General features: G+C 41.2%; 1 protein-coding gene across 2 annotated transcripts in view; it reads right to left on the reverse strand.

Moving 5' to 3' along the window:
- sdcbp2 (syndecan binding protein (syntenin) 2) overlaps positions 1–12879 on the reverse strand; it is a 29146-nt gene that overhangs the window by 12422 nt on the left and 3845 nt on the right. For both annotated transcript variants that reach the window (XM_042099512.1, XM_042099511.1), the window contains exons 2-3: positions 2832–2883; positions 1773–1869 (exon numbers count right to left, since the gene is read on the reverse strand). In XM_042099512.1, coding sequence (XP_041955446.1) covers positions 1773–1869; positions 2832–2882 — 148 coding nt within the window. In that variant the 5' untranslated portion in view covers position 2883. The remainder of the gene's footprint in view (positions 1–1772; positions 1870–2831; positions 2884–12879) is intronic.

Consider the following 12879-nt stretch of genomic DNA (forward strand, 5'->3'; position numbering starts at 1 on the left):
TTTCTAGTTACATAATGCAAATACCCATGATGTGGGATAGGCTAGGCCATACATCATGTAAGTACCCATGATGTGGGGTAGGCTAGGCCACACATCATGTAAGTACCCATGATGTGGGTTAGGCTAGGCCAGGCCAGGCCATTGTGACCAGAAAAAACAATCAACACAACAATATCAAAGGTGGAGGACAGGTTAATGTACAATTAAAGGAAAGGAACACGGCAATTGATTGGGAAATTGTTTTTATAATCAAGACACCCCCCCTTCCCTTCTTTGTGTGTGCTAGGGTTAGCTTGACACTGTTAGCCTAGCTTAGCACAATTCACTGGAAGTGGGTTGTAGTAGTGTATTCTTATCTAACTCAGGGGTAGACAATAAATATGCTAATTTTTCAAAAAGTTGCTTTGTTGTTCCTTTAAGCTTTATTTTTTCTGATTTAGCAACCTTTAGCACCAAGCCTGAAGCCATTTTAAGAACATAAAATATCATCCATTCTATGCACAACCATGTACTAGTGAGTGGCCGTGCCCATGTACTAGTGAGTGGCGGTGCCCATAGTGAGTGGTGGTGCCCATGTACTAGTGAGTGGTGGTGCCCATAGTGAGTGGCCGTGCCCATGTACTAGTGAGGGGCGGTGCCCATAGTGAGTGGTGGTGCCCATGTACTAGTGAGTGGTGGTGCCCATGTACTAGTGAGTGGCGGTGCCCATGTACTAGTGAGTGGTGGTGCCCATGTACTAGTGAGTGGCGGTGCCCATAGTGAGTGGTGGTGCCCATGTACTAGTGAGTGGCGGTGCCCATGTACTAGTGAGTGGTGGTGCCCATGTACTAGTGAGTGGCGGTGCCCATAGTGAGTGGTGGTGCCCATGTACTAGTGAGTGGCGGTGCCCATAGTGAGTGGTGGTGCCCATGTACTAGTGAGTGGTGGTGCCCATGTACTAGTGAGTGGTGGTGCCCATGTATACCGAGAGGGTCCACTGCAGCACTGCTCACTTAGCAGCGAGGACAAGGCGTCCGACAGGAAACCAAAGGGGCGTTCAGAAAGAGAGAGTGAGTCAGAGAGACCAAGGTGGAGGGATGCAGAGAAGGGGGAGGGGGGGGGGGGGGGGGAGGAGGAGGAGGAGGAGGGGGAGGGGTGAAAGGGGCCAGAGGAAGAGTGGAGAGAGACAGAGGAGAGAAAAAAACACACAGCAGTGAGGATGAAAGAGAAAGCAAGATGGCAGAGAGAAGGTAGATGCAGCAGAGATGTGCTGTGGAATGTTACAGGGAGAACTAGCGCGAGAGAGAGAGAGAGAGAGAGAGAGAGAGAGAGAGAGAGAGAGAAGAAAGAAAGAAAGAAAGAAAGAAAGAAAGAAATCAGAGCCAAGCAATGGAAAAGACTCAATGACAGAATGACTGTGGCTGAAAGACGCAGAGGAAACAACCTGACATCACTGTTGGGTAGCAGGCCAGCCCCCCCCCCCCCCCATCCCTGCTGCCAGGACAGAATCTCCATGGTGACCCCAGCCACTGGCACACAGAGAAACAAAAGCCTTAAGGCTCAGAGGGCATCCCATCAAGAGAAAGAGAGAAAGAGAGAGAGAGAGAGAGAGAGAGAGAGAGAGAGAGAGAGAGAGAGAGAGAGAGACACGACACACAAAGTACATTTTATGCTATAAAAATACATTTTCAGAAAATTATATCCCAATTAAAATCTGGTCCAAAATATTCAGCACCACTATCCTGCCTATTGCATTTTATGGAAGAGAGAAATGTGTGGTTTGTGGGACTCACTTGATCCAGGTGTCCCCAGGCCAGCGCCGGAGGCTGCTGGCTGGTAGGTCCCTTCTGTGAGGGCCGGAGTGGTGGTGTGGACAAACTCAGACTGAGCCTGCAGAGACACAAGACCAGCGGTGAGCGCTCACACCAGAGACAGGGGACCAGCAGTGAGACACCAGACTCAACAGTCAAGAGCATTGCTCCTCTAGCAGCAAGTAAACAAGTGCAATTATACTAGTAGCAATGTTGTGAGTGTTAATGTCATAGTAACTCAGTTTAAATAAAGATAGTGTGTGTCACACATTGCTGGAAGAAGTCGAACCCACTGACTTGATGCTACCAGAACACGAAGCTAGGCAATTTGCTTCCTTCAGATACAGGTCTTGTTATAACCTCTCTGTACACTTTCAAAGTTTACAATACTTTGGTTTGTCTGTAGGGACCCTCACCACACTACCACAGAAGTGTAATTATATTTTGAGCATTGTCAGTGGTATAAAATAGTGTTTGTTTTTTTAACATGCTAGCTGGCCCCCTTAGCTTAGACTATAAGCCCAGTCAAAGTTGATGCAAAAAAACGTGTTGCTCAAAATTTGTTTGAATTTGTTAACTACCATAAATAGACCCCAAGTTCTTTTTACTCCGGAGTTACGCTTCAATAAAAAAAAAGAGAATTTTGATCTGTCAGATTTATTACTTGATGTGTTAGGACAATCTTCTGTGTTGAGGCATGGGGCCTGAATAGTGTTTATCAGGTTGTTACTGCTTCAGCTTCCTAGTAGTTAAAAATAGTGTTTATCAGTCTGTTAACTTGCAACACCTGCCATCTCATTTGATACATACTGCCCAGACAGAAACATTTAAGCATCCACGCTTATCCACGTGCTGAATTTAAATGCAACTCTGCGGCATCGTTCAAGCTGTCGGCTGGGTCAGACTGGAGGCAGGAAGCCCAGTTACTTGCCGTCCTCTCCCAAAGAGGCCACTTGACCACATCTACAAGTTAGTCATGCGATCCGTACCTCTTGAATGACTTGCAACATCTTCAAAATCACTAATGACTTTATGACTCACCTTAATGACCTTGTCCACCTTAAGGTCCTCAAGGGATGGATAGAGCGACATTCTGCAAAACACAAACACAAACAAAACTGATAAATAACAATATAAAAGCTGTACAGAACACAGAGCACAGAACACAGCACAGCACAGAGCACAACACAGAGCACAGAACACAACACAACACTGAACACAGAGCACAACACTGAACACAGAGCACAACACTGAACACAGAGCACAAGACTGAACACAGAGCACAGAACACAGAGTACAGAGCACAAGACTGAACACAGAGCACAGAACACAGAGTAGAGAGCACAGAACACCGAGCACAAGACTGAACACAGAGCACAGAACACAGAGTAGAGAGCACAAGACTGAACACAGAGCACAGAACACAGAGTAGAGAGCACAAGACTGAACACAGAGCACAGAACACAGAGTAGAGAGCACAAGACTGAACACAGAGCACAGAACACAAAGTAGAGAGCACAGAACACAGAGCACAGAACACAGCACAGCACAGAGCACAACACAGAGCACAGAACACAACACTGAACACAGAGCACAGAACACAGAGCACAGAACACAACACAGAGCACAGCAGACAGTCGAGTCAAAGCGGGAGTAAAGCTGTGTGATTGACTGGCATGTAGCCCAGCTGCTCTAATGAGATTGCAGCTTTTGAACGGAGTTCTGTTCTAATCCTCCATGATACTCCACTGTAGTCTTGGAAATAGGTGCGTGTTTTAACGCAACACAATTTACTTATCAGTAAGTAAATTGTTATTAGTTATTAGTGAAGGTAGGATGTGAAGAGTGAAGTAGGATGTGAAGAGGGAAGGTGTGTGCACTCACTCAATAATTTTTTTACAGGGAACAGAAATCTCTGGAAGAAACTCAGAATACTAACCACATGCTACAAATAGCTTAGTCTTTGACGTGTGGTCAAAATACATAAAAAAAAACAAACAAACCAACACAGGAACCTTTCATTCTACACACTGTTGACAGGACTAGGGGTGCCACGATTTGATTCGATTTTCAAACTTTTTTAAATATTACTATTAATGCATTCCTTATATGCTACTTATTTTTTTTTGGCCTTTTCCTTTTCTGTTTTTTTTTTTTTTGGGGGGGGGGGGCTTTTATTTTTAAACCGTTCCAACCGCGAGGTTCAGCACATGCATGTGTGTTTGTGCATCTTGGCATACATGCTGGACGTGACATTGGGGGTGTGGCTGCATCATCGATTCTACTTTTGAGTTCAAAGTTCGAGATTGAGATGTAATTTCGATCGATTTCAATATAAAATTGTGACACCCCTAGACAGGACACATCATTCGGCATACTGTTAAGCTTAAGTATAAGTATATACTCTTTCATTCGGCATACTGTTAAGTATAAGTAAGTATATACTCTTTTGATCCCGTGAGGGAAATTTGGTCTCTGCATTTATCCCAATCCGTGAATTAGTGAAACACACTCAGCACACAGTGCACACAGTGAGGTGAAACACACACTAATCCCGACGCAGTAAGCTGCCTGCTACAAGAGCGGCACTCGGGGAGCAGTGAGGGATTAGGTGCCTTGCTCAAGGGCCCTTCAGCCGTGCCTACTGGCAACCCGGCAACCCTCCGGTTACAGGTCCGGTGTGCTAACCAGTGGGCCACGGCTGCCCCAACAGGATTTTTTTTTTGTTGACAGGATTTTCAGCAACACAAGCACTTCCTCCATACTTCTCCCGCCTAACAGGAGCACTTCCTCCATACTTCTCCCGCCCAACAGGAGCACTTCCTCCATACTTCTCCACGGCTGCCCCAACAGGAGCACTTCCTCCATACTTCTCCCGCCTACATAAGTCCTTTCGGCAGCCTGGGTAGCGGAGCGTCCCCACCCTAACTAGACGGAAACCACGGTGATGGCTCATGCCCTTGCATGCCCTTCTCTCTCAGGATGCAGTCAGGGCTGGCCAAGGCACCAGTCCGCTCTTGTTGTGGCACGAGTGGATTTAGCAAACAAACTAGCACAAATATCACAGCAGCACAATGAAATAAATAAATAATAAATAAATAAATAATAATAAATAAAAAAAACACATAAAGGAGCAGCAGTGTGGAATGAGTCATCATTCACACGGACGCCTCCAGACATTCTGCCTGCAGAGAGTGTCGAGTGCGTTACATAAAACCTGTTAAAAAATAAATAAAAAATAGAAAATGCAATTCCAGGGAATGACCATTGCATGTAAATGCAAAAAAGCTGCTGTGTATAACATTATATTACTTACAGTATGATTATTCAAATTACAGTCTTACAGTATTCTTGAAAACCACTTACTTGGTTAGATGTTAGCTTAGAGTATGACAGCCAGTAAAAATAAATGGTAAATTCAATATTGATCAACATTCTTTGTTTTAATACAGCAGAATGATACCTTAGAATACAGTAATGAACACTTACCAATGTAAGCTTGAAAATAGTAAAGTAAAAATCACAGTTCTGTGTGTGTGTGTGTGTATAATATATATATATATATATATATATATATATATATATATATATATATATATATATATATATACACACACACAGAACTTGATAATGCCAATCATAATTATCCTAAGACAGACCTATTTAGCAGTGGTAACTATCAGTGGCAGCAACAGCTAGAGGCCTCAGTTAATGGTATTAGGTCAAATTTGATGGTGATAAATACATATCATTATATATACACACATATAATTATATGGTGATATATACACTGAAGAATAAAAGAGTCAGCCCTTCAGATGATCAGTTTTAGACATAACTTAGGTTAGAATCTTAATTTTCACACAGCACAGCTCAGATCTAAAAAGAGAGGTCTAACAGCACAGCTATGTTTCACAGATGTTACAGCACAGGTATGATTCAAAGGTATGAATGGTTGACAAATATGATTCACAGGTATACATGTTCCATATAGTTAGTGAGTATAGTCCTCACACAACAATATAGTTCTCAGAATGTCTCAGTGTAGATCTCAGATAAGTCCCAGTATGGTTAAATGGTATGTGCACAGATATGGTTACATGTTTGTAAGAATGTATGTTAGTATGTTGCTAGCAACATTGTCAGAGATGTATGGTTGACAGGTGTGCACACAGACAGGCACACACGTAATGTCATACACGGTCAGCACCACTGGTCTGGTCTGGAACCTAAAAGGCAAAAGCAAACAGTTATACCAAAACAAGGAATGTCTGCAATTGTACAATTGTTCAATACAACTAAGGTATTTAAGTGAAGTTGTTACATTACATTAGGCTGACACATTATAACCTAACGACTAACATGGTAAACAGTTTAAGCTTTTTAAACAATTCTCTCAACAATTCTAGGACAATTTAAAAAAACAAAAAAAACAACGTAGAGTAGGCCTACAATACAATTGGTGCACCATCAAGCTACTGGTAGTTAAATAGTAGCCTATAATATTAAATTGTAAACAAAGCAGAATTCTGTGTTTTATTGTTTTTAGTTTTAGTATAGGTGATAGCTAATCATTTTCTTTAAATATAAAACGTAAACAGCTTAGAAAACTTTGCTGGCAAAGTGTTTGGTGTTGCTTATGATAATCATACGAGTAAGGACAGATCATTCTGATACTAAGTATCTTGATAACCAACTGCTATAACTTAAACAGCTTGCTAGGTCTGTCAGCCACATTTTTTCCTACAGATTACGATGTACTACAACTTGAAGGCTTAATTCACGTGCCAGGCTACACTTTAATTTATAGACCAGAACAATGCAGAAATGAGTAGGCCAAGTAAACATTGTAGCCTATGTTGACAACACAAACATTATAGCTCAACTTATGTAGTGTGTTTTAACAAGACTTTAGTCGTATGGTCCATTTCTTAACAGTAGCCTATTCATGGCTTTCATAAGGTCCCTTTCCACAGGAGTATTAATAAAGCACCAATGCATTCATAATCTAGGTGTTTGAAACCCATCAGGTCCCTTCACACAGTAGCCTAGGCTATAATCAAGCACCACGTAGTCTGCATTCATAAGCTATTCTAGGTGCTTGATTCTATACACCTGTGGAAAGTGACCTGATAGAACCAGAGCCTAGTATCTCTAGGCCTACTTCTCTGGTTTACGTTAACGTTCCAGCAGCTAGTTAAAACGCTGCTGGTTAGGCCTAATGAACAAATGTAACGTTAGTGCATTACGTTTGATTGTCGTTAGCTACGGAAACCTAATCAGTCACTGTCTTGAATTTCCCCTGGGGATCAATAAAGTATCTATCTATCTATCTGTAAAGTTGACGACATATTAACGTTGATTAACAGTGGGTTTCCTTTCATAATACATATCAACGTAGCAAGGTGCTAATGTCAACTATTTCACTAACGTTAACGTTACCTAACGTTATAACGTTAGTTTAGTTATGTGTGACCCATCATTTCATACATATAACGCTAACGTTACATAATGTTTGACGACATAAATTACTCAAATACCAAAAACCGGAACACTTACCTTGTCTGTAATTAGAGAAATGTGCCTCTGAAGGAGAGTTTTACAAAGTGACCACTGCACAGCAGGCGAAGACGTTCAGCAGATTCACAGCTCCAGTGATAGCTCGCGTTCAGCTGTTGATTGCTTATTTCTTTCAGCTGCAGGTCACGTCATAATGCTAAAAGTTGCCGCCAAGGTGGTCAATGTTAAGTGAATGGGAATTTATTGCTCTTTTATCGTAAATATCTCAAAAAGTATAAAGTTTACAAATGTAAAAATTATATTGTACAATTGTCCGTTACAAGACCTTTGTAGGAGTGTTTGAATGACGTCAGACGGTTCAGTGGTTTTACTGTTATTAAACGTCGAATTTGGTCGGAAGAAGAATAATAACTAGAAAACGCAATTCCAGGGAATTACCAGTGCATGAAAATGCAAAACATATGGTGTGAAATATATTGTTAAAACAGATGATGTGCTAATTGGCAACCAACATGATGAGGTTTAATATAGTTGAAATGACTGAACAGATAGGTGGATAGTTTAAAAGGTTAAATTATTTGCTAGGTAGACGAGGTTTAATATAGTTGGAATGACTGGACAGTTAAATAGGTGGATAGTTTAAACGGTTAAATTATTTGCTAGGTAGATGAGATTTAAAGGAACCGTATGTAAGAAATGAAATTCAATTCATCATAAAATGGCCCTGATTTGTCACTAGACATTAGGAAATCATGCTAATTTCAAATACTTATATCACTGACAACAGTAGTCCGGCCAGGATATCGTCATTTCAAAAAGTGAAGTTGCAGCCCTCAACTGATGTTGATGTTTACATATTTGTGTTTTAGCCTGATCCGCCACCCTCCACCTATCTAGTAATCACAAAGTCAGTAGTGTTTCGGCATCTGGGTTGCCAGCTCTGCTCTAGTTACCACATATGCGGTGTACACCGCTCTACAGTATTTTGAAAGTGATTGTAGTACCAGTTTTGGCCAAAATCCTACATACGGTTCCTTTAATATAGTTGGAATGACTGAACTAGGTAGATGAGGTTTAATATAGTTGGAATGACTGAACTAGGTAGATAAGGTTTAATATAGTTGGAATGACTGAACAGTTAAATAGGTGGATAGTTTAAAAGGTTAAATTATTTGCTAGGTAGATGAGGTTTAATAGTTGGAATGACTGAACTAGGTAGATGAGGTTTAATATAGCCTGGCCACCTGGCCTAGGATTCTAATTGCTTAACGGCAGTCTTAATAGAGCCATATTGTATGCTTAAAGCCTGAGACAGAGTATATAGTTTAAAAAATGTAGATAGTGTAATGGATGTTGATAGACAGAAAGTTGAATGGATGTTGATAGGCAGATTGTTAAATGGATGTTGATGGATAGTTTAATGCATAGGTTCTCAAAGTGCGGCCCGGGGGCCAATGGCGGCCCGCGGAAACATTTTTGTTTACAATGCAATCAGTCCAGAATAAAGGCTAGCTGTAAATTTACTAGCCTACGTGTTGTAGGTCTCATTCACTTTACTCTACAGATTGACATTTTAAGTTTACAGGGTTACAGCTGCATTTCTGTTCATTTGAGAACAATGTGTCGTATTGTCAACAACTCTTGGGGAACTGTCTTATTATAATATTATATTATAATGTGTTATTTGAAATAATTTAAATATTTTTTCATGAGTGAATGTCCATTTCTAAAATGATACAGGGTTGAATCAAAGTAAAGTTTTTAATGTCCCGTATCGACAGCAAGTAGGCCTAGCCTACACCATCATAACAGGTTAATTGTAGTACAGGAGAAACTTTTCAATTAATAAAAATTAGACGTGAATATCGGTAATCGGCCAAAATGAGCTTGTAAATATCGGCATATCGGATATCGGCTGAAATTCAATATCATGCATCCCTACTAAATTACAGAGCATGTTTGGGTTGATAGCCTATACAAAAATAATATGCTTTAATGTGCTCTTTTACACAAGAAAAGAGCACATTAAAGCGTAGGAAAACCCTGACCTAGGTGGATTTGTTTGGTTTATGATGGTGCACTCTGATGATTTATTTCCCAGGAAATGGAAAACTAATGAGCAGCAGTGAGCTCACCGAAAATCATTAGAGCTGGGTTGGGGAGAAGGGCATCTTCTGCCAGGAAGTCATATGACTTAGTCTACCCTGTTCCAGAGGGGACTAATCTAGTCAGTTGCACTTTGCTGGCAGACATCTAGAAATATGTACCAAAATGAGCTAGTCTTTCTACTACAAGTATTAATTTAGATACAGGAACGATTAGCCTACAGAATTGACTTGACATGTGGGACTCAGCAGGCTTGAGAAAGCAAGTGAGTGTGTGGCAGAGCTGAGTGGGAGTGCACTTGGTGAATGGGAACAGAGCCATCTCCACATCCAGGATCTACTGCTCAGAGCAACCAACTCTCACTACAGCTGCATTCAGACAGGAAGCCACTAGCAATGACAGACCATGGAATGTTCAAGAAACTCAGTACTGGTTAGCACTTCGGACTTGTAACTGGAGGGTTGCCGGTTCAAATCCCGACCAGTAGGCATGGCTGAAGTGCCCTTGAGCAAAGCACCTAAACCCTCACTGCTCCCCGAGCGCCGCTGTTGATGCAGGCAGCTCACTGCGCCGGGATTAGTGTGTGCTTCACCTCACTGTGTGTTCACTGTGTGCTGAGTGTGTTTCACTAATTCACGGATTGGGAAAATGCCGAGACCAAATTTCCCTCACGGGATCAAAAGAGTATATACATATAGTTAGGTGACAAGCGAGAGGCTAAGAGTATACATATAGTTAGGTGACAAGTGAGATGCTAAGAGTATACATATAGTTAGGTGACAAGAGAGAGGCTAAGAGCGTATAGAGCGCAACATCAACATATGTTCCGTATGCCTATATTCTGCATCCTAGTGTGGTAGAACATCCACGTATGTTCCGTATGCTTATATTCTGCATCCTAGTGTGGTAGAACATCTATGTATGTTCCGTATGCTTATATTCTGCATCCTAGTGTAGTAGAACATCTATGTATGTTCCGTATGCCTATATTATGCATCCTAGTGTGGTAGAACATCTACGTATGTATCCTATATTCTGCATCCTAGTGTGGTAGAACATGTACGTATGTTCCGTATGCCTATATTCTGCATCCTAGTGTGGTAGAACATCTACGTACGTATCCTATATTCTGCATCCTAGTGTGGTAGAACATCTACGTACGTATCCTATATTCTGCATCCTAGTGTGGTAGCCCATTTGCAGATGTTGTTCAACCAGAGCCTGTAGGTACGCCAGTCTCCCCTGACACTTATCATGGATGGTTTACTTCCCTATAGAGATCCTTCTTCAGCATAGATGCTCTCTTGCGTACACACACAGACATCACGTGTGTCAGTCTAATCCCATCAAAACAGGAAGCACTAGTTTTTGGTGGTCAACCTCACAACGACCTCCTTTCACAAAGACATTGTGCCAACGCTATAAGCCGCTATGAGCCCGCGCTGAGCTAAACGCAATTACTAAGTGAATACGTAAAGTGTGTGTAGACATGTACCAAGTCCTCTGGTGTGTGATGAAAGCATTGTGAAATCAACATTACACCTGTGCATGTACTTGTGTTTAGTATCCTTTGTTTATCCTTGAATGGTTAGAATGCAATAGGAGCCTATCTAGAGACCTTTTGTTTATTCCCAGGTGTGCTTCTTTGGCCACGTCTACACGAAAACGACAGGCATATTTTCATGCCATTTTCACACCTTTCATACACAAAATCCATTTCGAGATATAGCCAATGGCATCATGGCTACGGCCTTGAATGCCATGAAAGATGGAAGATGATGACAAATAGCCTAAATAAATAAAGAGTAAGACAAAGCAAATAGCCCAGTAGCATAATAAAATACACTACGACTTGATGCACCATGCAGCATGCATGCAACATGTTTTAAACAATGGTATGAAGACACGTACATTTGCAAAGAGGAGAAACAACTTAACTTGATTTACAATGAAATGTTACATTTAGTTTACAAGTTGACAATCGCGAGGGAATAACTGCACATTGTAACTAAGGGATGCAATAACGCCACTAACAACAACCAAAATCATTCATTGAGAGCTCCTAGCCGCATATGTACATTTCAAAACATTGCAACATGAAATGTCACAAAAAGCAGCTTAGGATTGTTTGTGCATAGGTCTTAGTGAGTTAGGAGTCCTTTCGACTACTTCTAAGCTGTCCCAGACTCAGGTGCTACTCTTAGGGCTCAAATGCTTTGTGAATTACTCTTAGCCAAACAAATTAGGGGTCCTAAAGTTAAGAGTGACATGCCCATTATTGTGTTAGGGATAGGGATTGATATGGATTGCTTTGATCGCCCCTATGTTCAGTTAAGATGTTCAGAACTGCACCAAATTTTATGTGTATGATTGACCTGGCATTCTCTGGGGGTATGCCAAGTTTCGTAGAATTTCATCCATGGGGGGGGTCTAAAAAAAAATTAGGTTATGTGTACATTTAGTGACTGTACACTCATTGGCCTGTAGATGGCAGTGCACACATATACACATGCACACACAGGCACCCACATACTATCGTTATTAGAACAGCCGATACATAATTACAAATTCAGTAGGATTAAAAGAAAGCCAAAATAAATATTCATCATGGCTGCATTTCCAGTATTGGCGATAAGTAGTCGTTTGTCCACTAGATGGCGCATCGTTGTAGTGAGACGTAATTTTGTTGGAAGTTAAAAGTGGGTTGGAAAATCAATGGACGCTTCCTACAAGGACTGTAGTTTAGGCTACCGCAGAGAACGTCTAATAAGGATAGGACGATGTTCACATGAAATGTAATTCCCATTTCTTCTTGAAGCCGAAATAAATCTGAGGATGTTTATCGGACATGCTTGGTTTTTACTGCAAGTACATTAATCTTATAATATCAATAAGGACCTAGGTAATGTTACCGTTAGCGTTGGTTGAGTGATGGAGGCCAATTTCATTGATTGCATTTGTAGAAAACTATAAATGCGGTTATACCAAGCAAATTGATAGCAGCACTGTAATTGTATCTTTTGACTGTCATTTGTTGCACGTGCTACAAAAATCATTCTGTGCAATGGAAGATTTACCAACGTTACACCGGTCTGATACAGTTTTGCCTCTACATGCGTGAGACTGAGACGCCTGTTTATTTTGTTTTAAGTGCGTGCAGGGTGTGAGGGGAATCGATGTGCTTTGATTCCAGCTTGGTAGTTGTAGTCTGTGAAATTAAAAAGCACATGTGTGTGAAGTATCCAAACAATGACACCTTCATTTCATTATGGCGGCTTTAGCAACACACCTTAAGCTACTGTGTAGTGGGTTCCATTTAGAAGTGGCTACTTCATTCGCGCTTTCCTTGACTCATGGAGCTGCGTGAATTTTATTACAACTTTCCGCCACGATATGGCAGTTTAAGGCCGCTTGATACTGTAAGGCGTGAGCCATTGGTTTCCAAAGGAGATTTTATTTGTGT

The sequence above is a fragment of the Alosa sapidissima genome, chromosome 7 (genome assembly GCF_018492685.1).
Source record: "Alosa sapidissima isolate fAloSap1 chromosome 7, fAloSap1.pri, whole genome shotgun sequence".
Taxonomy (NCBI): Eukaryota; Metazoa; Chordata; class Actinopteri; order Clupeiformes; family Clupeidae; genus Alosa; species Alosa sapidissima.